Source organism: Hemiscyllium ocellatum, chromosome 33 (assembly GCF_020745735.1).
Source record: "Hemiscyllium ocellatum isolate sHemOce1 chromosome 33, sHemOce1.pat.X.cur, whole genome shotgun sequence".
In the NCBI taxonomy this organism is placed as follows: domain Eukaryota; kingdom Metazoa; phylum Chordata; class Chondrichthyes; order Orectolobiformes; family Hemiscylliidae; genus Hemiscyllium; species Hemiscyllium ocellatum.
In genome coordinates, this window is record NC_083433.1 from 9,249,123 (window position 1) to 9,271,295 (window position 22,173).

At 46.6% G+C, this 22,173-nt stretch overlaps 1 protein-coding gene across 1 annotated transcript; it reads right to left on the reverse strand.

The window, feature by feature from the left end:
* Window positions 1–9,921: 9,921 nt before the first annotated feature.
* Window positions 9,922–19,253, reverse strand: LOC132831204 (putative uncharacterized protein C19orf81). Its single transcript, XM_060849217.1, has 5 exons — window positions 19,232–19,253; window positions 18,235–18,343; window positions 16,885–17,005; window positions 12,885–13,024; window positions 9,922–10,126 (listed from the first exon to the last, which is right to left on the reverse strand). The coding sequence occupies exons 1-5, from the start codon at window positions 19,251–19,253 to the stop codon at window positions 9,922–9,924; spliced, it is 597 nt and encodes a 198-aa protein (XP_060705200.1).
* Window positions 19,254–22,173: the final 2,920 nt, after the last annotated feature.

The window sequence follows — 22,173 nt, forward strand, 5'->3', positions numbered from 1 at the left end:
TCACCTTCATTCCCCTCCCCCCCACCATGTGCCAAAACCATCCAGGGGCAAGGGGAACAGTAGGCACTTGCCCTTGGGGTAACCATGAGATGACGGTATACTTTGGCCTTATCGAGATTCTTGTCATAAGGTGGTAGTGTCCCTACCTCTGAGCCACAAGGCTCTGGTTCAAGTCCCCACCTGCTCCAGAAGTGTGCCGCAACATTCCTGAACCAGGTTAATAGGACTATTGATAAGTCACTGGATTATTACCTCAGAGTCCCTCCTCTCTGGAGTCAGGGAAATACTGAGTGAGTGACTGCTGGCCATAAATCTCCGTCCAGTTTCTACAATGTGCCTATACCTCCCCCTTCCCATCCTCCCAATTTCCCAGTGCAATGCCATTTCCCCAGTGGTCATGGAAGAGCTGCATTATATCTCCGTCCACCTGTTGAAATGTGTCACGTGATTGCGATCATGACTGATTCGGTCGTGTACCCATTGGGTTTGTTTTTGTGCTGATGAGGTTTGTTGGTGGGGAGGGGTGGAGGGCGATTGGAAAGCATTGAGTTTGCCATGGGGTCAAGGTATGGCCTTCTGAGTTCCCCGGTGCCATAGCCAAATCTGTGCAGTGCCAACGTGTCCTGTGCCAAGACTGTACAGTCAATCTAACTGTGCCAAAGTCAGCTGTGCCATTAGCTGCCCCCCTCCAGTGTCAGGAGAGCTGGGGGAGAAGGGAAGTGTCTTTGCCAATGACTGCCTGACCCAGAATAGATTGGCTCTGCGTAAACCCTTCAGATCTTCGCTTCCTGAAAGCCCCCATGGAGAAATGAGTCTGGGGCAGCTTTGAAGGGGGTGGGACTCCCCAGTGCCAATGGCCATTCAGCCCATTCTGCCTGTGAGGGCCCTTTTGTAAGGTTAGGACCAGTTCCTTTATTAAAGAGGGGGGAAGCTCCATTTGTCATGTTTGCCAGCAGTGTCCATCATCCCTGGGACAGATACAAAGGGTCCTCTTCGGTGCCTGCTCAACGCCCCTCTGCCCCCCCACCCACTCATCTCTCAGACCAGCCAAGCGAGAGGGTTGGGTTCGATCTCAATGTACAAGTGCTTGCAAGTTCAGTGCCTCAACCCTTTCCCCCCCAACCCCTGCAATCTCCCTCCACCATCACCAGAATGACTGGATGGCTTTGAAACGCACTCATCACTCAGTCACAGTCTGTCAAGAGAATGAAGGGTAAAGGTTTTGGTCCCCTGGGATGTTCAGATTGGAAAAATCCTCCCCCTTTGCTCCCTTTCTCTCCTCTCGACATTCCCTCCTCCTTCCGGTTTATCCTGCGGGACAGGTTGGAGAGGTCTCAAAGCCACAGAGGGAAATCTTGTTTTTTTTTAAATTCAGTAATGGGTGTGGGGTCTGATCTAAAGGGATATAAAAAAAATTAAGACACACTACACACACACACACGCACACACGCACACACACATACGTCTAAAGAAGCCCAGGGTTCCATGAGCACTCAATCTTTCTGAGAGATGGCTGGAACAACAGAGGGCTGGGAGCTAGTTGCATTCTGCACAGATCCCTACACACGTGTCAAGGTGATTGAAAACTGCGTGTTTCAAATTTTAAAAAAATTATAAAGGGCTCGAGAGTGTGAATGTACCTAATACAGGAATGTAGAGAATCTCAACGATGAAATCTAAAGATAAATTGAAATATTGTCTCTGATAAAGAATATTAATAACCTCTGTTACCATTTTCCATGTACTGAAACTACTAGAGTGTAAAAGAGGTGTTTTCTGCTGCTTATCTCAGTATACCAGCTGAAGAATAAGTAACCTGATTTTATTGCATATCATGTAAAGTGTACATAAACAGGGAGAACATTCCGGGAATGCATTGTGTACAGGAAATAAACAATCATAATGAATTGTTGTCTGGTGCTCTTATTTCAGTCCAGTCTGGCACAGTTGATGCTGGTTGCCCATTCTGATCATGTGTTTGTGGTAGACTGTCACTGTAAGAGTCTGGTCAGGCGATGCCACGAAGATGTAGCTGCCAACTTTCTCAACTCAGTCTCAGCTCAGCTCCAAGGCAAAAGTGAGGACTGCAGATGCTGGAAACTAGAGTTTAGATCAGAGTGGTGCTGGAAAAGCGCAGTCGGTCAGACAGCATCCGAGGAGCAGGAAAATCAACGTTTCGGGCAAAAGCCCTTCATCAGGAATGGCTGGGCTTTTGCCCGAAACGTTGATTTTCCTGCTCCTCGGATGCTGTCTGACCGACTGCGCTTTTCCAGCACCACTCTGATCTAAACTCAGCTCAGTGCCTGCAGAGTGAACACCTCCCTCCTAAAGCTCCTGCTGTTGTTAAGGGTTTACGGTGAACAGCTGTGGTTTTTGTTTTATTCTTAATTCAGAAATCAAAAAATCTCAATTTAAAAAGTGCTTTAAAGGGTTTTTCTTTTGAAAAACTCAAGTTTTTTTTTGTAAAATAAGGAATTGCGTTTTTGCTCTGAAGAGTCCTATGTGTGCTCAGCTTCTTTTCCTTTGAGTAATTTATTGAAGAGGAATTGTTTTTATTCAGTTACTCAGCTGAGTGGTTTATTTTATTTAGGTTTCACATAATATATATATATTTTGAATTTATTTTCCATTTTAACATTATTTGCTGTAGGTAATGAAAGGTCGTTTAAAAGACATTTGTGTGATACATGAATAGGAAAGGTTTGCAGGGATATGGGCCAGGAGCAGGCAGGACTAGTTTAGATTGGGATTATGTTCGGCATGGACTGGTTAGACAATAAGGTCTGTTTCTGTGCTGTAACACCGTGCTGGCACCTCCTTGAAATGCAACACATCCCTCGTCACTCCTTGATCTGAGTGTCTCGCTCAGCTCTTACAGAGTCAACCATGGGGCTGGAGTCACGTTTAAGTCAGACTAGGTCAGGACGGCAGATTTTCTTCCCTAAAGGAGTCACTGAGCCAGACGGGATTTGAACAACAATTGACCATTAACCCACAAGCAATAGGGACAGGATTAGGCTGTCTGGCCTCCTGAGCCTACTCTACCATCCAATAGGATCATGGCTGATCCGACATTCCTCTTACACTTTCTTGCTCTTCCCACATAACCCTCAATCCCCCTAATCCAAGACCATAGGAATAGGGGCAGGAGCAGGCCATCTGGACACTCAAACTTGCTCTGCTATTCAATTCGATTACAGCTGATCACATCCAATTTCCTGCCTTTTCCCATAATCCTTGATTCCTTGGCTGATGAAGAATCTTAACTCTCTCAGACTTCAATATCCACAAGGACTCTGATGCCCCACAGCTTACTGTGGCAATGAGTTCCAGAAACTCGCAGCCATCTGAATGAAGAATTTCCTCCTCATCTCAGACTTAAATTGGTGCTCCTTTCTTCTTGAGACTACGCCCTCTGGTCCAAGATTCTCCCACGAGGCAACATCCTCTCAGCATTTACCCTGTCAAGCCCCTTCAGAATTCTAGATGTTTCACTGAGATCACCTCCCATTCTTTTAAACTCCAGTGAGTAGAGTCCCAACCTGTCTAGAACCAGGGTCACAATCACTGATGAGATAGTGAGGCCTGCAGATGCTGGAGATCAGAGTTGAGAGTGCGTTGCTGGAAAAGCACAGCAGGTCAGACAGCATCCGAGGAGCAGGAAAATCGGCATTTTGGAGCGCTTCGTCAGCAACCAATCACTGAGACTGGCATTCTGCTCCAGATTGTGAATTTGAATTCTAGTATTGGATTTGAACCTGAATCAGCCTCAGGATTACTAGTTCAGTGACTGTGTGGAGTTTGCACGTTCTCCCCGTGTCTGCGTGGGTTTCCTCCGGGTGGTCCGGTTTCCTCCCACAGTCCAAAGATGTGCGGGTCAGGTGAATTGGCCATCCTAAATTGCCCGTAGTGTTAGGTAAGGGGTAAATGTAGGGGTATGGGTGGGTTGCGCTTCTGCGGGTCGGTGTGGACTTGTTGGGCTGAAGGGCCTGTTTCCACACTGTAAGTAATCTAATCTACAGCCTCTACTCCCTTCTACTTTTAGTTGGAGCAGAAGGCCGAGGGTAAGATGCCTCCAAGGGAAAGTGAGGTAGGTTATGAAGGAGGCAGGAGTAGGTGGTCACGTCGAGGGGACAAAATAACAGAGGATATGAGAAGATTTTATTGAAGCATAAAATGTCAGTACTTGGCAGTTGGGCTGAATGGCCTGTTTTTGTGCCATAAGCCTTCGGTAGTCTCCTTCCTGACTCTCCCTCACGTCTGATGTTTTACTTTCCACAATCCTTGAACCGGCTCTGAGCCGTTGAGTAAAGAGGAGAATTGAGATGGGGTGTAATGTAAAAAGGGATCAGGGAAAATTTACAGTATCCAAGTGAGTGAAGCAAGAGATGGAGGAGGTCATTAACCCTCTCAAAAACTTGCTGTATCACTCAATCAGATCATGGTTGGTATTTTATCTCAGTTACACTTTCACACATCATGTCCAGATCCCTTAACCCCTAAAATTTTCTCCAACTCTCTCAAACATGCTCAACGACAGCTACCATAGCCTCCTGAGAACTCCAAATATTCACAGCCTCTCTGAGAGAAGAAAAGGTACCCCCTCTCCATCCAAAATGCCCAGTCCCATCTCTAGATAAATGCCCAGCAGGACAGAAACCTAAATGTTGCTTAAAGTTGAAACTTTATCTTTCAGTCACCAGAACTAGGATGCAAGAAACACTTGAAAAACGGGACTTTGTTTTACACAGCATGAGAAGGCAGCTCTGATGGTTTGGATAATACCTGGCAATGGAGATGGAGCAGTTAACTGTCAATCTAAATTCTCGGAACAGGCAGGTAGATTGTGATTGGTCGGGGCATTGCCATGGAGATGCAGCAGAGTTTGGCTGTCTCCATGTAGTCTTCCTTTTAAAAGCAAAGGGCCACATTGCTTTTTTTCTTAGCTTCTACCCCAATGAGGTCCTCATTTTTTTTCAATCAGATCACCTTTCATTCCTTTAAACCAATTTAGATTAGATTTAGATTTATTGTCGCATGTAAATGAAAAATACAGTGAAAAGTGCTTTCTCGCGTACTATACACAAAAGTGTTGCCACGCTCTGGCACCATCTTGAAGCACTGAATATAATGCAAGATGTTCGTGTAATAGAGTTCATTTTTCTCTCTCCTCACCCGTCCTCCTTCATTGCTCCTCCAGTCACTGCTAACCATCGGCCAATGTCTCTGTAATGGGCTCAGGGGTCCATGCGATGGGCTCTGGAATCTCAGTCACGGGCTCTGGGGTCTCGGTTACAGGCTCTGGGGTCTCAGTTACGAGCTCTGGGGCCGTGGTTACGGGCTCTGGGGTCGCGGTTACAGGCACTGGGGTCTCAGTTACAGGCTCTAGGGTCTCGGTTACAGGCTCTGGGGTCGCGGCTACAGGCACTGGGGTCTCGGTTACGGGCTCTGGGGTCGCGGTTACGGGCTCTGGGGTCTTGGTTACAGGCTCTGGGGTCTCGGTTACGAGCTCTGGGTCTCGGTTACGGGCTCTGGGGTCGCGGTTACAGGCACTGGGATCTCGGTTACGGGCTCTGGGGTCACGGTTACGGGCTCTGGGGTCGCGGTTACAGGCACTGGGATCTCGGTTATGGGCTCTGGGGTCTTGGTTACGGGCTCTGGGTCTCGGTTACGGGCTCTGGGGTCGCGGTTACAGGCACTGGGATCTCGGTTACGGGCTCTGGGGTCACGATTACGGGCTCTGGGGTCTCGGTTACAGGCTCTGGGGTCTTGGTTACGGGCTCTGGGTCTCGGTTACGGGCTCTGGGGTCGCGGTTACAGGCACTGGGATCTCGGTTACGGGCTCTGGGGTCACGATTACGGGCTCTGGGGTCTCGGTTACAGGCTCTGGGATCTCGGTTACGGGCTCTGGGGTCACGGTTACGGGCTCTGGGGTCTCGGTTACAGGCTCTGGGGTCTCGGTTACAGGCTCTGGGGTCTCGGTTACGGGCTCTGGGGTCGCGGTTACAGGCACTGGGATCTCGGTTACGGACTCTGGGGTCTCGGTTTCAGGCTCTGGGTTCTCAGTTACAGGCACTGGGATCTCTGTTACGGGCTCTGGAATCTCAGTTACGGGCTCTGGGTCTCGGTAACGGGCTCTGGGGTCGCGGTTACAGGCTCGGGGGTCGCGGTTACAGGCACTGGCGTCTCGGTTACAGGCTCTGGTGTCTCCGTTACAGGCTCTGGGGTCTCGGTTACAGGCTCTGGGGTCTCGGTTACGGGCTCTGGGTCTCGGTTACGAGCTTTGGGTCTCGGTAACGGGCTCTGGGGTCGCGGTTACAGGCACTGTGGTCGGTTACGGGCTCTGGGTCTCGATTACAGGCTCTGGAATCTCGCTTACGGGCTCTGGGTCTCGGTAACAGGCTCTGGGGTCGCGGTTACGGGCTCTGGGGTCGCGGTTACAGGCACTGGCGTCTCGGTTACAGGCTCTGGGGTCTCGGGTACGAGCTCTGGGTTCTCGGTTACAGGCTCTGGGTTCTCGGTTACAGGCTCTGGGTCTCGGTTACGGGCTCTGGAATCTTGGTTACAGGCTCTGGGTTCTCAGTTACAGGCTCTGGGTCTCGGTTACGGGCTCTGGAATCTCGGTTACGGGCTCTGGGTCTCGGTTACAGGCTCTGGGGTCGCGGTTACAGGCACTGGGGTCTCGCTACAGGCTCTGAGGTCTCGGTTACAGGCTCTGGGGTCTCGGTTACAGGCTCTGGAGTCTCGGTTATGGGCTCTGGGGTCTCGGTTACAGGCTCTGGTATCAGCATAATGGGCCCCAGGATCTCAGTGATGGCCTCCATCGCCACCACTCCTGTGACCTCTGTATCTGAGCTGGAGCTGCAGGCCTGGGAATGTGTCAGTTCCTCCCTCATGTTCCCCATCCGATACTCCCCTGGACGCTGCTGCCGGTCATCAGTTGTCAGGATCCTCCCCCATGCCTTTTGCTAATGCTTCCTCGTCTTCATGAGCCCGGGCCTAGCTGCAGAGCTGGAGCCTCGGCCTAGTGTGCATGTCCGGGCTATGCGGGAGTCAGCCCAGGACCTGGTCCTCACTCGACAGGAGAGCCGAAGCTGGGTTGGAGCCATTTACGGCTGCGGCTGCCACCAGAGGCCTCCTCTTTCAGCCGCCACTCTCCCACAGTTCAAATAGAAAGACCAAAATCAAAACAAAGAAAATAAAAGATGAAGGAAGCAGGCGGGAGTAGACGATCCCCAGGCTAGGCCCTGCTACTCCGTCACCATCTTGGCCTGGGCATTGGAGAGGGTGCATAAGAAAGGGTTCGCAGGGAGAGGAACCTGATTTGAAAGGTGGTCTGGAAAAGTTAGCCGTGTTTTCTGTGGAGAAGGCGGCAAGAGATCAGACAGAAGTCTGTGAAATGACGAGTGACCTGGACAGAGTGGACAGGGAGAAAACGCTCTCGCTCTTGAAAGGGTAAAGTATAGGAAATAAAGAGAAATGAGGAGATTAGAGAAAACTTTTTCATGCAGCACACAAGGCCTAAGTAATGAGTGGAGGCATGGGTTGGCATTAAGTTGACATGGGGCAGGGGGAGTGGGTGGGGGCACATATCTTGGCATGGAGGGGATAAGGGTAAAAAGTGAGGTCTGCAGATGCTGGAGATCAGAGCTGAAAATGTATTGCTGGTTAAAGCACAGCAGGTTAGACAGCATCCAAGGAACAGGAAATTCGACGTTTCGGGCCAGAGCCCTTCATCAGGAATGAGACTCATTCCTGATGAAGGGCTCTGGCCCGAAACGTCGAATTTCCTGTTCCTTGGATGCTGCCTAACCTGCTGTGCTTTAACCAGCAACACATTTTCAGCATGGAGGGTATAAGGGTCAGGGGGAGAGTGTAGATGGCAATTATGCAGTTGCCCGGGTTGGCATCATTATATTGAAATAAACCACATTTACAACCCTTCGACTGATTAAAGTCATGGACCAATGACTGTGCCATTCCACATACAACCCTTTACAAAAACAAGCATCAGGATTCAGTCACAAGAAACTGGAAACACTTGTAGCTGTCTTTTCAACTTAATTTTCAGCCATCATTCTGTGATAGAGGTACACAATCCTTTGTCCTAATTCCGAAAAGCTCTGAAATATTGTTTTGTGGAGTGCGGAGCATCATTTTGGTGTGTGAATGGATGACCCAACACCACACCCACTCGACCACATCACACAGATGTGACATGGTAGCATGGTCCAACACTGGCAGGCGTCAATTGCGTCTCAGCGCTTGAACTAGTCACACGTGCATCTGCTGTTTGGTAAGTTTTTTTTTATTTCACTGTGAAAATGTCATTTCTTCCGAAATCTGAAAAATTCCGAATTCTGAAAAACAATTAGCCCCAAGGATTTCAGATAAAGGATTGTGTACCTGTAACGTCTAGTTGTGAGATCATGAAGTGCTAATCCAGGCATGGGAACACTCTGTTATTTCCCTCTGTTAACATAAGACAGAGTGCAGACAGAATGTGCAACAAGCTGAGGAAATTCCAGGACACCACTTGTTACTTAACTCTCCCAGCCAACTTATCCTGTGAATCAGGTTGTAGGGAATTGAATTGTAATCATAGGAACTAGGAATAGTAGCAATGCAAATAGTAGCCGGCTCCACCGTTCAGTAAGACTTTGGCTAATCTGATTGCTTCACATTCCTGACAGTAACCTTTCACCCTCTTACGTATCAAGGCTGTACCTACTGCTGCATTGAAAATATTCAAAGACTCTCAGTCCACTGCCTTGCAAGAGTTCCAAAGATTCACAGCCCTCTGATTACCCCAAATGCCCCTGACCAATATACATCAAGAGCTAATGTACTTTGATCAAGGCAACGCTTGCTTTTCTAAACCTCAGGAGTTACAAGCCTGAGGTTTCTTCATAACTGGCCCATTCCAAGTTAAGCATTCTCTGAATGGGAGAGCAAGATTTACTCAGTACCTAAGCTCATGTTGTAACTGTGCGGAAGTGTTGGATGAGGACTGTGCAGAGTGAGCTTTACTTTCGGTTTAAAAGAATAAAAGGAGCTTCATTGTATCTAACCCCATGCTGTACCTGTCCTAGGAGTGTAGTTTAAATGAGTAAAGAAAACTTTACTCTGTACTTAATATGTTATAACTTCGCTGGGAGGATTTGATGGGGACAATGTTAAGGGAGCTTTACTTTCAGTTTAAAAGAAGAGGGCCCTTTGTTCTCCATCTAACCCCTATGTTGTACTTGTCCTAGGAGTGTCTGATGTGGAGAGCTATCTTTATACTTTCAATCTAAAAGATTAGGGGTGCTTTATTCTCAAGCTAAGCCTTTGTTATACCGATTCTTTAGTGTTTGATGGGAACAGTGCAACAGTGGAGGTTTACTGTGCATCTAGCTCCATGCTGTACCTGTTCAGGTTATGTTTGACGGGGTCAGTGTTGAGGTAGCTTTACTTTCAGTTTACTTTTTAGTTCAAAACAGTAGGAAGAGCTTTACTCTGTATCTAACCTCATGTTGCTGCCGAATGGGAGGTTTTGATGGGGACAGTGTAAGAGTAACTTTACTTTCAGTTTAAATGAGTTGGGGGGGTGCTTTACTCTGAGGGCAAGCCTGTTCTTTGATGGTGAGAATGTAGAAGGAGCTTTACTCTGTATCAGATGTTTAACAGTAACTAGGTTGCAGCTCTCCTGTCATTTTGGGAAGGGGTTTGTGAACAGAGTGGCTCACCTTCTCCTCTTGATGAAACTGAAATTCCTCAACACTGATGTGAATAAAAAGACAGGGCAACGTGTAAAAAAGAAGAACAATAATTTATTTATTTTACAATGTTTATTGTTTTTATACCTAGCAGCAAATGAGGCATGTTTTTCCCACCCGCTGTCAGCGACCACCCTCCCCAAGCCCAGAGTCACTCTGGTGTCTACCTGGATTTCACTCCCAGATTCGCTGTCTCATTCAGTGTCTCCAGGACTTTCTTCTGTGCCATCGCCCTGCGGAGGTGAAGTTTGTAGTCCTCCATCAAGAGGTCATCGTAACGCTGCACTGCCATGTACATCTTCTTAATGACCAGTCCAGAATTGAGGAACAAACTTCTCGTTTGGAAATCCGAAATATTTATCAGCCACCTGTAATCAGGGAAAGGAGAACTTTAATTCCCATTCCATGTTACTCGACCTCAGGGCATTCCAGAGCGCTTTGCAGCACGAGTGCCTTTTAAAGTGTAGTCAATGCTGTTGTGTAGGAAATGCATTTTCACAGTTAGCTCCCATGATCAACAATCGAGTGGTGACCAAGTCAATAGTTTTGGTGGTCTTTGAATGTTCTCCTCTAAGGTTCTCTGACATTCCCTCCACTGGAAACTGACCGATATCCCTGCTTCGGAAGTGTTCAGTGGGAAAATGCAGTGTGGAATGCTGCCTATGGATTTTGAGATTTTGTCTCAGGGTCAAAAGTGGGAAGGATGGGGGGGGTCAGAAATTGATACTGTGTGGGGGACAACAATCAGTCCAGTTGGTGAATTACTGGAGAGGACTGCCTTACTGCCAAGCGGTAGCCTCACTGAAGAGGCTGTGGCTTTAACTGACTCATTAAGCTTCCCATTCTAAAAAGGCTGAACAGTTTAGGCCCTTTTCCACTGGAGTTTTAGAAGAATGACAGGACATCTAATGAGAGTCCAAAGATGTGCAGGTTAGGTGGATTGTCTATGCTACATTGCCCATAGTGTCCATGGATGTGCAGGCAAGGTGAGTGAGCCATGGGAAATGCAGGGTTACAGGGATAGGATAGAGGTGTGAGTCTGGGTGGGATGCTCTTCGGAGGGTCGATGTGGACTCGATGGGCCTGTTCCACACAGCAGAAATTCTATCTTATTGCAACATGCGAAAGGAACCGGATAGAGTGGATATTAGAGGATGTTTCCTTTAGCAGGGAGACTAAAAGCAGGGGCACAGTTTAAGAGATGCGAACTCCTTTCTCTGAGGGCTGTGGTCTGGGAGTTGAACTCTCTTCCTCAGATGGACATGAAGCCTGGGTCTTTACATTTATTACAGATTTTTGATTGAAGTTTTGTTTTATTTCATCATGGGATGTGGACATCACTGGCTGGGTCTAATTACCCAGAGCACTGTGGGTCTGGAGTCGAGTGTTGGCCAGACCGGGTAAAGACAGGAGATTTCCTTCCCTTAAGGACATTAGTGACCCAGATGGGGTTTTACGACAATCTGCACTGGTCGCCTTTGGGCTAGCTTTTTATTCCAAATTTTAAAAAAATATTATCAAGTTCAAATCTCACTCTCTGCCACAGTGGGATTCAAACCTGTGTCACCTTAACATTGACCTGGGGTTCTGGATTACTAGTCCAGTGGCATTACCACCAGAACTCCATCTCCCTCTTGTGGGGAGGAGGTGGGGACAGACAGGCAAATGGAGCTGAGACTAGAACCTGATCTCATTGAATGAGGTGTACAGGGCGAGGAATGCAGGACAAGCAGCCTGGAAGGGCTGAATAGCCTACTTTGACTCTTACATTCCTAAGCCCTATGATCCTGTGTTGCTGACAAGAAACCCTGGTGTTTATCACCTTGCAGCCATGGTGTTAAACATCCTTAGGTACCAATACAGAATACATCCCAGTGAGGATGTATTTCCTTTTCTGTAATGGGTAGCTCAGACAAGAAGTAACTTAAAGAGCTGATCTGTTCTTGCAAATAGTTAAGTCTGTGTTTGAAATGACTTTGCTATAAAATACACTTGACCGGGGTGGGGAAGACACTTACCCGAGGGGCTGCTTTACAAAGCTTCGTACAGACTGTCCAGTGACTTAGTTTAAACTGACCCATCAGATCCTACAAATGTTCTTTAAGCAACCAGTCCAGAGATTTAGTACACAGAGAAAGTGATTTGGAGATGCCGGTGTTGGACTGGGGTGTACAAAGTTAAAAATCACACAACACCCGATTATAGTCCATCAGGTTTAATTGGAAACACTACCTTTCGGAGTGACGCTCCTTCATCAGGTGATTGTCCCTGATGAAGGAGCAGCGCTCCGAAAGCTAGTGCTTCCAATTAATCCTGTTGGACTATAACCTGGTGTTGTGATCTTTTAACTCTGAAGAAAGTGGGTCTTGAGTCCAGGCCTCCTGGCTCAGAGGTAGAGGCATTATCACTGCACCACAAGAGCTCTCTGTCACTGCCTGTCAGCTGAAATCAAATGGAAGCTGTTGTTCTTCACGGTGTGAAGGTAAAAAGTCTGGTACATACCAACCAACAGAATATAGAACAGAAACTCAAACAGGGATGTTGCTCTTTGCTTTAACAAGAGAGTAGCTGGTATATCCAAAAGTTGAGCTACTTTCTCAGGACAGAGAGGGAGTGGGTCATGGAAAGGATCATGGAATGAATTGAATGGGAGATCATTCCCCTTTGGAGATAGGGAATTGTAGAGGGAATGGGGAGCAGGGCTGGGTGGCAACTGTGTGAGTCCTGAGCTTCAGTCACTCTTCAATACCCACTCCAAGTGGCCTGTGCAGCAAGTAATAACCTTTTCCTTCCAATGCCCACACCCCACCACATCCCTAACAAACCCATTATCTGGTTATTCAGCTATCAAGGCTTCGTAGTCCCGCACAATTGTCCTTCTGCAGGTGCCCTCAGAGTGCCAGTGTTTACCCGTTTTGCACGTGAGAGTCATTCCTGAGATGGGGTAAGGGCAGCCTCACCCACCATCCTCTCAAACATCCCTTTGACCCACTCCCTAGTCTCCTCCCCATCCAAACCGAAGCTTTGTGCTGACACCTGAGCCGCCTTGGAAAGGTGTCAGGCGGTGGTAGTGGCCTCCACCCTCACCCCAATACCCCTCATCCCAGCCCTATCCTTCCACCTTACCTGTTCTTCAGGCCCGACGAGCCACAGATGACATTCACATTTTCGAACTGGATGCTGGTGATTTTCCCAAGCGCAAAGGCATTAGGAAGGATACTCTCCGCTGCTGTCATGATGTCCTGGTGTGTCAGATCCAAGTCAGGCTGGAAGGAACAGGGTGAGCAATGAGCAAGGCCTCACCCTCAGTTTCCAATGGTTGCCAACTCCTGTTTGGCCATATTTCAGCATGTAACTTCCTGCCCATTCCCAACTCTCCCTCCAGCTGGACACCCAACAGATTCTCTGTTCCCTGATCAGATGATTTTTGACCTATGATCAAAAGAAGTCTCTTTATTCACCTTCAATAATTTTATGAATATAATGGAAAATAAGCACATTTTTTAATGGTCCTTTAAATTTTCTCTTGCAAGTCGGGTTCCTGGGAGATTACCCTCTGATTCTTGGCACCCTCAGGAGCAATCCTGGGAAATTAGCAACCTGAGACTGGCCTGGAACACTTGACAGATGTCAAGTCCCATCTTGGCTCTTTCCAACAGCGAAGACTGCTCTTGCCAAACAACCCTAGAGGCTACACCATGATATGGTAGGGAGCAGTCCAGACTCAGAGGCAGAAAGTTGTGCATTCAAGTCCCACGGCAGAGATCTGAGGATTGAATCCAGCACTCAGAGAATGCTGCACTGTCAGAGATGACATCTTTCAAATAGAACAGTACACTGTGGGCGCGTCTGTTCCATCAGGCGGTTCTGAAAGATTCGCCTGACATTGTGCAAAGCAGGGGAGTTCTTCCAAGTGTCCTAAAACAGACAGTTATCCTTCAAACTATATCACCCTAAAAAGAAGCAGAGGATCTGGTCATTATCACATCACTGTTTGTGGGACTTGCTGCCAAGTTTTAGCAATGCTGACACTTCAGTGATGTATTTAATTGGCCAGAAGGTATCTTGAGATTGTGAAAGGCGCTGTATCATAGTTTTCCATTGTGCCTCGAAAATGAAGCTAAACAGTCATGGCTGCAAGCGGACATAAGCAGTTTGGGTGTATCAACGCCACAGTGATACAGCTCCCGGCTTATGAGGCATGGGCTCCATCCAGGGCAACACAGTTCATGTCAGACGCCTGGCCAGCACGGTACTGAGGACGGGTTGTCTCGAGTTTCCATTCCCAACCAGCCCTGTCATGCCTCCAGACCATGTGGAGGAAGCAATGGAGAGGCAAAGGTGAATGCACCTGACCATCCCAGTCCCCCATGGTCGAACAGCTCATGCCATGCACTGACTGAGATGATGTCGGTGTGGAAGGGGGTACCAGACAGTGCTGTGGATGTGTGGCCCAGCATGACTCCAGGACAAGAGGGAAGAGTTGAAACAAGGGAAAGCAGCTAATAAAACAAAGAGCTGTTGGATTCTGGAAATCTGGAACAAAAGCAGAAATTACTGGAGAAACTCAGGAGCTCTAGCAGCATCTGTGGACAGAAAGCAGATTTAATATTATGAGTCCAATAATCTTTCTTCAGAAATGGTCACTCTGCTTTCTGTCCATAGATGCTGCCAGAGCTCCTGAGTTTCTCCAGTAATTCCTACTTTTGTTTCAGATTTCCAGCATCCAACAGCTCTTTGTTTTATTTTAATAATTTTTTTGTGACTGCTTTATTTTTTCTGAATTATAAGTGTGAATAGTCAGCAAAGCAGAAACTACATCCACATTTCCACCTTTCCCCTAATGATAGGAATTCCACAGATAATTAGCACTTAAAATGGCAATTAACTCTCATCAACCTGACTGTTTACTAACAGCAGTGAGCGTGTTGTTGTTTAGTCACTGCTGAGGGGGTTCCCAGAACTGACTTCCTGCAATGTTGATACAACTGAACTAAGTCCCCTCAGCTGGGACACTGCAGGGTTTGTCAACTCTCCTCTTTTAAACTGAAAGTAAAATTTCCTCAACACTATCCCCATCAAACACTCCCAGGATAGGTACAGTGTAGGGCTAGGCAAAAGTGAGTACTGCAGATGCTGGAGATCAGAGTCGAGAATGTGGTACTGGAAAAGCACAGCAGGTCAGGCAGCATCCGAGGAGTAGGAAAATCGACATTTCAGGCAAAAGCCCTTCATCAGGGAAGTGTAGGGCTAGACACACAGTAAAGCTCTCTCTACTCTTTTAGAACTGAAATTAAAGCTCCTTATAACTTTAACCTGAAAGTAAAGCCCACGCTACACAGCTCCCATCCAATACCCCCAAGACAGGTAGAGCTGGGTTAGATATAAAGTAAAGCGCTCTCTACTTTTTAAAACTGAAAGCAAAACTACCTCTACACTGTCCCCATCAAACTCTGAGTTGCCAACTCTAACCACACTGATTCCTGGAGATTTCATCATGTCAGCCCCAGTCCAACCTCCTTACTCCATATGACCCTGCTTCCCATAATCCTGATGTGGAGGTGCCACAATCCTGTCATTGGCCACCTAACCGATCCATCATCTTCGTGCCTACCTTCCCATTCGGAAGGCGAACCATAACCTGATTGGCTGACACTTGACTGTTAACCAAACCTCCTTTATTTTTTCACTTTAGCTTCCAATAATTAGAGCAGTCAACAGACAGGAATCACAAAGAAAATTAAACTAAAAGCACACGTTTTTCAAATCATGTTCTATAAAACTTGCAGCAAAATTCAACTGTTCTTGAATCTGGCCGAAAAGAGCAACAACTTTCTGAAGCTAAAACAGAAATGGTTGGAGAAACTCAGCAGCTTTGGCAGCGTTATGTAGAGAGAGAGAGAGAGAGAGAGAGAGAGAAAGGGAGTTAATTGAAGTTCTGAAGAAGGGTCACTGAATCTGAAATGTTAATTCTGTTTCTCTCTCCGTGTATGCTGCCGGATCTGCTGAGTTTCTCCAGCAATTTCTGTTTTCGCTTCAGATATTTAGTGTCTGCTGGATTTTATTTTCTGTCTCTGAATCTTTTTGTCTTGAGCTTGATCAGGACAGATGCAAGAACGCAACATTTCAAATCAGCTTGACCATTCATAGGACAATGAGTACAGTTTGCAGATAGGTTCGCAAGTTGACTCTGGTTGGTCGAGACCTTGTTGTGGAGAAAATTCCTACAATTCTGTCCTTAAAGCTTTAGTACCACAGAAGGGTTGGAAACACAGGTCCCCATTGGTGTGTCTGAGCTCTCTCTCTGTCTACAGGACTGGGCTGTCTGCATTCTCAAGAGTGAATCAGGAACATTGCCCCTGTGAAAGCAAAAGCAAGCAGAAAACATGCTTTGAACGGTTCAAGTGTGGAGACATTTCTGCTCCTCGGATGCTGCCTGACCTGCAGCGCTTTTCCAGCAACACATTTTCAGCTCTGATACTCCAGCATCTGCACACCTCACTTTCTCCTCCGTGTACAAGATTAAGACAGGTTTAGACAAGTTAAAGAAATGATATGAGAGAGGTAGATTCTCGATCATCATATGGGAAAAGATATGCAGGTCATGACCGTTCACGGTAGGGGAATCCAGCGTTATGGAGTAATTGCAGGAAGGTGGACGTGAGGAATGTCGGATCAGCCACGATCCGATTGATTGGCGGAGCAGACTTGAGGGGGCCAAACAGCCAACACCTCTTCTTATTTCTTATGGTCTTAAAAAGTATTCCAATAACAGCTTTAAAGTGTTCAGCTGAGACAGGAGGAATGTGAGGGAGGTTTTATAAAACAGTGAGTGGTAATGACCAGGAGCTCCTATCCCAAAAGGATGGTCGATACGAGATGGGATGGGAAATTAGGGGAAAATAAAAGTGCAAGGTGACAGGACAGAGCATTGAACTTCTAAGGAGAGGTTCCGAACGTTGCTATCAGACAGACGGGGGGGTGGGGGGGGGAAGGAGAATGAAAACACAATTTCATAGAAACGTAAAGAAACAGGAGATGACAAAACGAAGGTGACTTCATGATGCAAGATGGAGTCGCGAGGTCCCTGAAGACCTGAGTAACTGAGAGAGGATTGAATATTTACCGGGCATTCCACACAAATGGTCAACGGCTGTGACTGAGGCGTATCCTGAAACTTTCGAATTCCTGGCATTTCCGTATCCAAAGATTCGTATTTGGAAATGAATTGCTTCAAATGTTTCTTCCTATTGTAGGCACCACAAAATACAATATTGTAAAATGATGTTTAACAAAGTTCAGCACTCTAGCAGGAGTTTCTCTGTATCCAGTCTCTTTAGGGACGTATTTGTACACTAACTGGAGTCTCCCAGTGCCCCCTCTCTCTCAGGGAGATCTCTGTCACACTGACAGGTGTCTCTCAGTGCTCCCCCTCTCTCAGGGAGATCTTTGTATACTGATTGGTGTCTCTCAGTCCCCTCTCTCTCAAGAAATATCTGCATACTGAATGATATCTCTCAGATACCCTCTCTCAGGCAGATCTCTATATACTGATTGGTGTCTCTCGGTCCCCCCTTACTCAGGAGATAACTGCATGCTCACTGGTCTTTCACAGTTACCCCTCTCTCAGGGAGGTATCTGTATACTGACCGGTGTCTTTCAGTTACCCCTCTCTCAGGGAGACATCTGTTCACTGACTGGTGTCTCTCATGATTTGGAGGTGCTGGCGTCGGACTGGGGTGTATGAAGTTAAAAGTCATACAACACTAAGTTATAGATCTGATCTCTGATCTAAACTCTGGTTTCCAGCATCTGCAATCCTCACTTTTGCCTAGTTAATTTTAACCTTACTGCGAATCCTCTTGCAAGGATGCCTACCTTGAAGAAGTTCTCCACCCTGGAGGTTTCCTGTCTCTATTCCTGATGAAGGGCTTTTGCCTGAAATGTCGATTTTCCTGCTTCTCGGATGCTGCCTGACCTGTTGTGCTTTGCCAGCACCACTCTGATCTAAACTCTGGTTTCCAACATCTGCAGTCCTCACTTTTGCCTAACACTATGTTATATTCCAACAGGTTTATTTGGAAGCACTAGCATCAGATGGTTGAAGGAGCAACGCTCTGAAAACTCATGCTTCCAAATAAACCTGTTAGACTATAGCCTGGTGTTGTGTGATTTTTTACTTGGTATCTCTCAGGGTACTCTCTCTCGGGGGATATCTGCGCACTGATTGGTGTCTCTCAGTCCCTTCTCTCTCAGAAAGATATCTGCGCACTGACTGGTGTCTCTCAGTCCCCTCTCTCTCAGGGACATAACTGAACATTGACTGGGGTTGCAACACACTCCAAATTCTACCTAGACTTGTCTAAAGCATTGCTTTTCACTTACGACTCTGCTGCTGGAGGGATTAGACACAGCTAGTGGGGGACATTAGATTGCAACATGAAGCACATCTGCATGAACATTCCTCTGTACCTACGCTGACTTAAAGATGGTAGACCGGCCGGTTTTGGTGGCATTGATGGTCTCACTGAGGAGATTGAAATGCATTCTGGATGTTTCCCCTGGGTCGATACTCTGGGCGTTATCTGGGAAGGACACAAATCAGTTTCATAATGGTGTTTGTGAAATTCACACTGAAGGACCGGTTTTATGTGCATCTGTATGTGTGTGCATGTATACAAATCAGCGTGTGTGTCTATACTTGTGTCTGTGCATACATGCAAATGTGAGCATGAGAGAGTGTATATATGTGTCAGTATGTGTATACAGGTAAAGATGCATGTGCGTACACAAGAAGAATGTACAAACATGAGCATGTGAACATCTGTGATCATGTGTGTGCATTTCTGCGTGCATGTGAGTGTGTGCATGTGCAGAGACACAAAAATATGAGTGTGTGCTTGTGTACACGCATGTAGACACATGAACATGTGTCTCTTGAATAAATGTCTCTTTGTGTACATACATTTGTATGTACCCATGTGCATGTGCCTAAGTGTGTTTTGATGTGCACATGTGTGCGTATTTCTCTTTGTGCATGTGTATGTGCTTGTGTGGATGTGCCCAGTGTATGTGCTTGTATGCATATGTGAGTTTGTGTGCACATGCCTTGCCTAACCTTTCAACCAAATACCTGAAGGAAGGATAATTTGGTCATTATTGCTTTGCTGTTTGTGGGAGCTTCCTGTGCACAGCTGTGACTGCCGGCTCTCCCACATCACAACAGAGACCACACTTCCAAATGTTTCCATTGGCTGTAATGTATTTTGGAACATCTGGAGAATGTGAGAGGTGCCATACAAATGCAACTTATTTCCATTTCACTGTGTGACTGTACTGTCCGGGGAAGGAAGAGGATCAGGAAGTCGGGGACAGGAGTCAGACAGGAAAAGGGCATGGAAGAGCAGGCCATGTGAGTTATGAATCGGCAGGTAGTTAATGCTAGCACTAATGCTTCTCAGGCTTGAACTTACCAGGATTTTTGGGAGGATCCATTTTAGTTGCACGGCCTTTAGCTTTCAAAAACAAATTACAAACAATTGGAAATCTCTCCACTGTCGGGATGTGGCTGGGCACAGACAGAGGCCCTTGCTCTTTGTAAGGTTATTAATGACAATGGAGGACAACAAAATTATTTCCTAACCCCATCCAATAGCTCCCCAAACATCATTCTCCACTGCCACCCAAACCCCTTGTGATGTCAATGGAGAGTTTGAGACCCCACTGTGATCCAACACTCCCATTGTGAGGTGGGAGAGAGGAACCCTACACCCCCCCCCCCCCCCCCCCCCCGACACACACGCACACCGCTCAAACACATCTTCATTCTCCATCAATTCTTAATCCTGCAGGCAGTCAGAAATAACTTCACACTCAGCCTCGGATGCCGAGCTCCAGGCACCAACACAGACTCTCTGAGGTTAACCAGTGCAAGGGATGGGACATTCTGAATAACACCTCCAACAATGCCTGAATAAAGAACATCGCGAGGAATAAATGGAAAGAGAGCGTGAGAACCTACGTGTCTAGTTGTACCAGCTCTCAGACTGTGTTACTCGGTATGTAACACCCTCCAGCCTGTGTTACTCTGTGTGTAACACACTCCAGCGTGTGTTACTCTGTGTAACACCCTCCATGCTGCGTTAGTGTGTGTGTAACACCCTCCAGCCTGTGTTACGCGGTATGTAACACCCTCCAGCCTGTGTTACTATGTGTGTAACACCCTCCAGACTGTGTTACTCTGTGTGTGTAACACCCTCCAGACTGTGTTACTCTGTGTGTAACACCCTCCAGACTGTGTTACTCTGTGTGTAACACCCTCCAGATTGTGTTACTCTGTGTGTAACACCCTCCAGACTGTGTTACTCTGTGTGTGTAACACCCTCCAGATTGTGTTACTCTGTGTGTAACACCCTCCAGATTGTGTTATTCTGTGTGTAACACCCTCCAGCCTGTGTTACTCTATATGTTAACATCCTCCAGCCTGTATTAATCTGTATGTAACACCCTCCAGCCTGTAGCCTACTCCTGTTTCACAGGCTCATCTGTTTGCCTGCCTCATTTACTTGGCTGTGTGTCACACCTTTATGGTATTGAACAGAAAAGGAAAGACTTGCATTCATCCCCTTCCAAGTCCATTTAACTTAGACACCTCCCCCTCTCACTACATCTCCATCGTAGGCTTTGCATGTAAAATGATCAATTTACGGGAAACACAGATGATTTACTGATGGTGGTTAATAGGTTTGGTGATGGAAATAAAATGTTCAGTTGCGTGTAAAAGCACTTCTGGATATTAAAAAAAAGAATTACACTGACATGACCATTTCATACAGTACAGGACACCCCAAAACCCTTTAGAGTCAATGAAGTACACTTTGAACAGTCTCAGTAAAGTAGACATTGTCTCACTTTCTCATTGAAGAAAGATGATTGGTGTTGCTCTAACCTGAGGGTCACCACACCTCAGGCAAGGAAAGAGATTGAGAAGATGGTTACCTCAGAACCTGCACTGTTGGTATCACGCTCTCTTACAGATCAGGCATCCAGCCAACTGAGCTAACAAATCCCCATGTCTTAAATCCTACTTGTATTGCTCACATATGTAGAAACTGTAGCTTTATAAATGACCACCAGAGGGTAGCAAATGCTCAGCCTGCTCAGGTCATCCTGTAACTTCAGTCTGGGGGCTGAACCCTGGGCAAGAAGGGAGGAAGCAGCAGAGAAAATGACAGATCAATCCCACAGCGATCCACCCAGCGGCCTGTGCCGAGGAGGCTCAAGGCAGCCCGGAACTCCAGGAAAAGAGGTCTCACTCGGAAACACCCTTCCTGTGTGTTCTCAGGTCTAGCTGGACACATTCCTAGAGGCTAGATGACATGGAGAGGGAATGGAACAGTAGTCATGTTACTGGACTAATAACCCAGAATTGCAGACAAATGTTCTGGGGATATGGGTTCGAATAACACTAGGGTAGATGGTGAAACATAAATTCAATGAAAATCTGCATCTATTGTAATATGAATTCATCTGGTTCGCTAATGCCCTTTAGAGAGAAAACAAAATCTGCCATCGTTACCCAGTCTAACTTACATATGACTCTAGATCCACAGCAAGAAGATTTTAAGATATGGAGCATAAGTAGGCCACTCAGCCCATCAAGTTTGCTCCGCTATTCCATGAGGTCATGGCTGATCTGAGAATCCTCTACTCCACTTTCCTGTCTTTTCTCCATACTGATTAAAAATATGTTTATCTTAGTCACAGAGTCATACAGCATAGACAAAGGTCCTTCAGCCCACTGTGTACTGTGTACAGTTCTGGTCAGCCTGCTACAGGAAAGATATTATTAAATTAGAGAGGGGTCAGAAAAGACTTACCAGGATGTTACTGGGATTGGAGGGTTTGAGTTATAAAGACGGGCTGGATAGGCAGGGACTTTTTTAACTGCAATGTAAGGGGTGACCTTATAGAAGTTTATAAAATCATGAAGGGCATAGCTAGAGTGAACAACAAAGATGTTTTTCCCTAGGATGGGTGAGTTCAAAAAAAGGGGGCATACTTTTAAGGTGACAGGAGAAAGATTTAAAAGAGCAATTTTTATAAGACAGAGGGTGGTTTGTATGTAGAATAAACTGCCAGAAGGAAGTGGTAGATGCAGGTACAGTTACAATATTTAAAGTTCATTTGGACAGGTACATGTACAGGAAAGGTTTAGAGGGATATGGGCCAAAAGCAGGGAAATGGGACTAGTTTTGTTTGGGAAACTTGGTCAGCACAAACAAGTTGGACCGAAGAGCCTGTCTCTGTGCTGTATGGCTCTGTGACTCTATACTAATCCCATTTATCTGCCATAGCCAACTGTGCCCTGGCATCTTACATGGTCATCCAGATGCTTCTTAAATATTATGAGAGT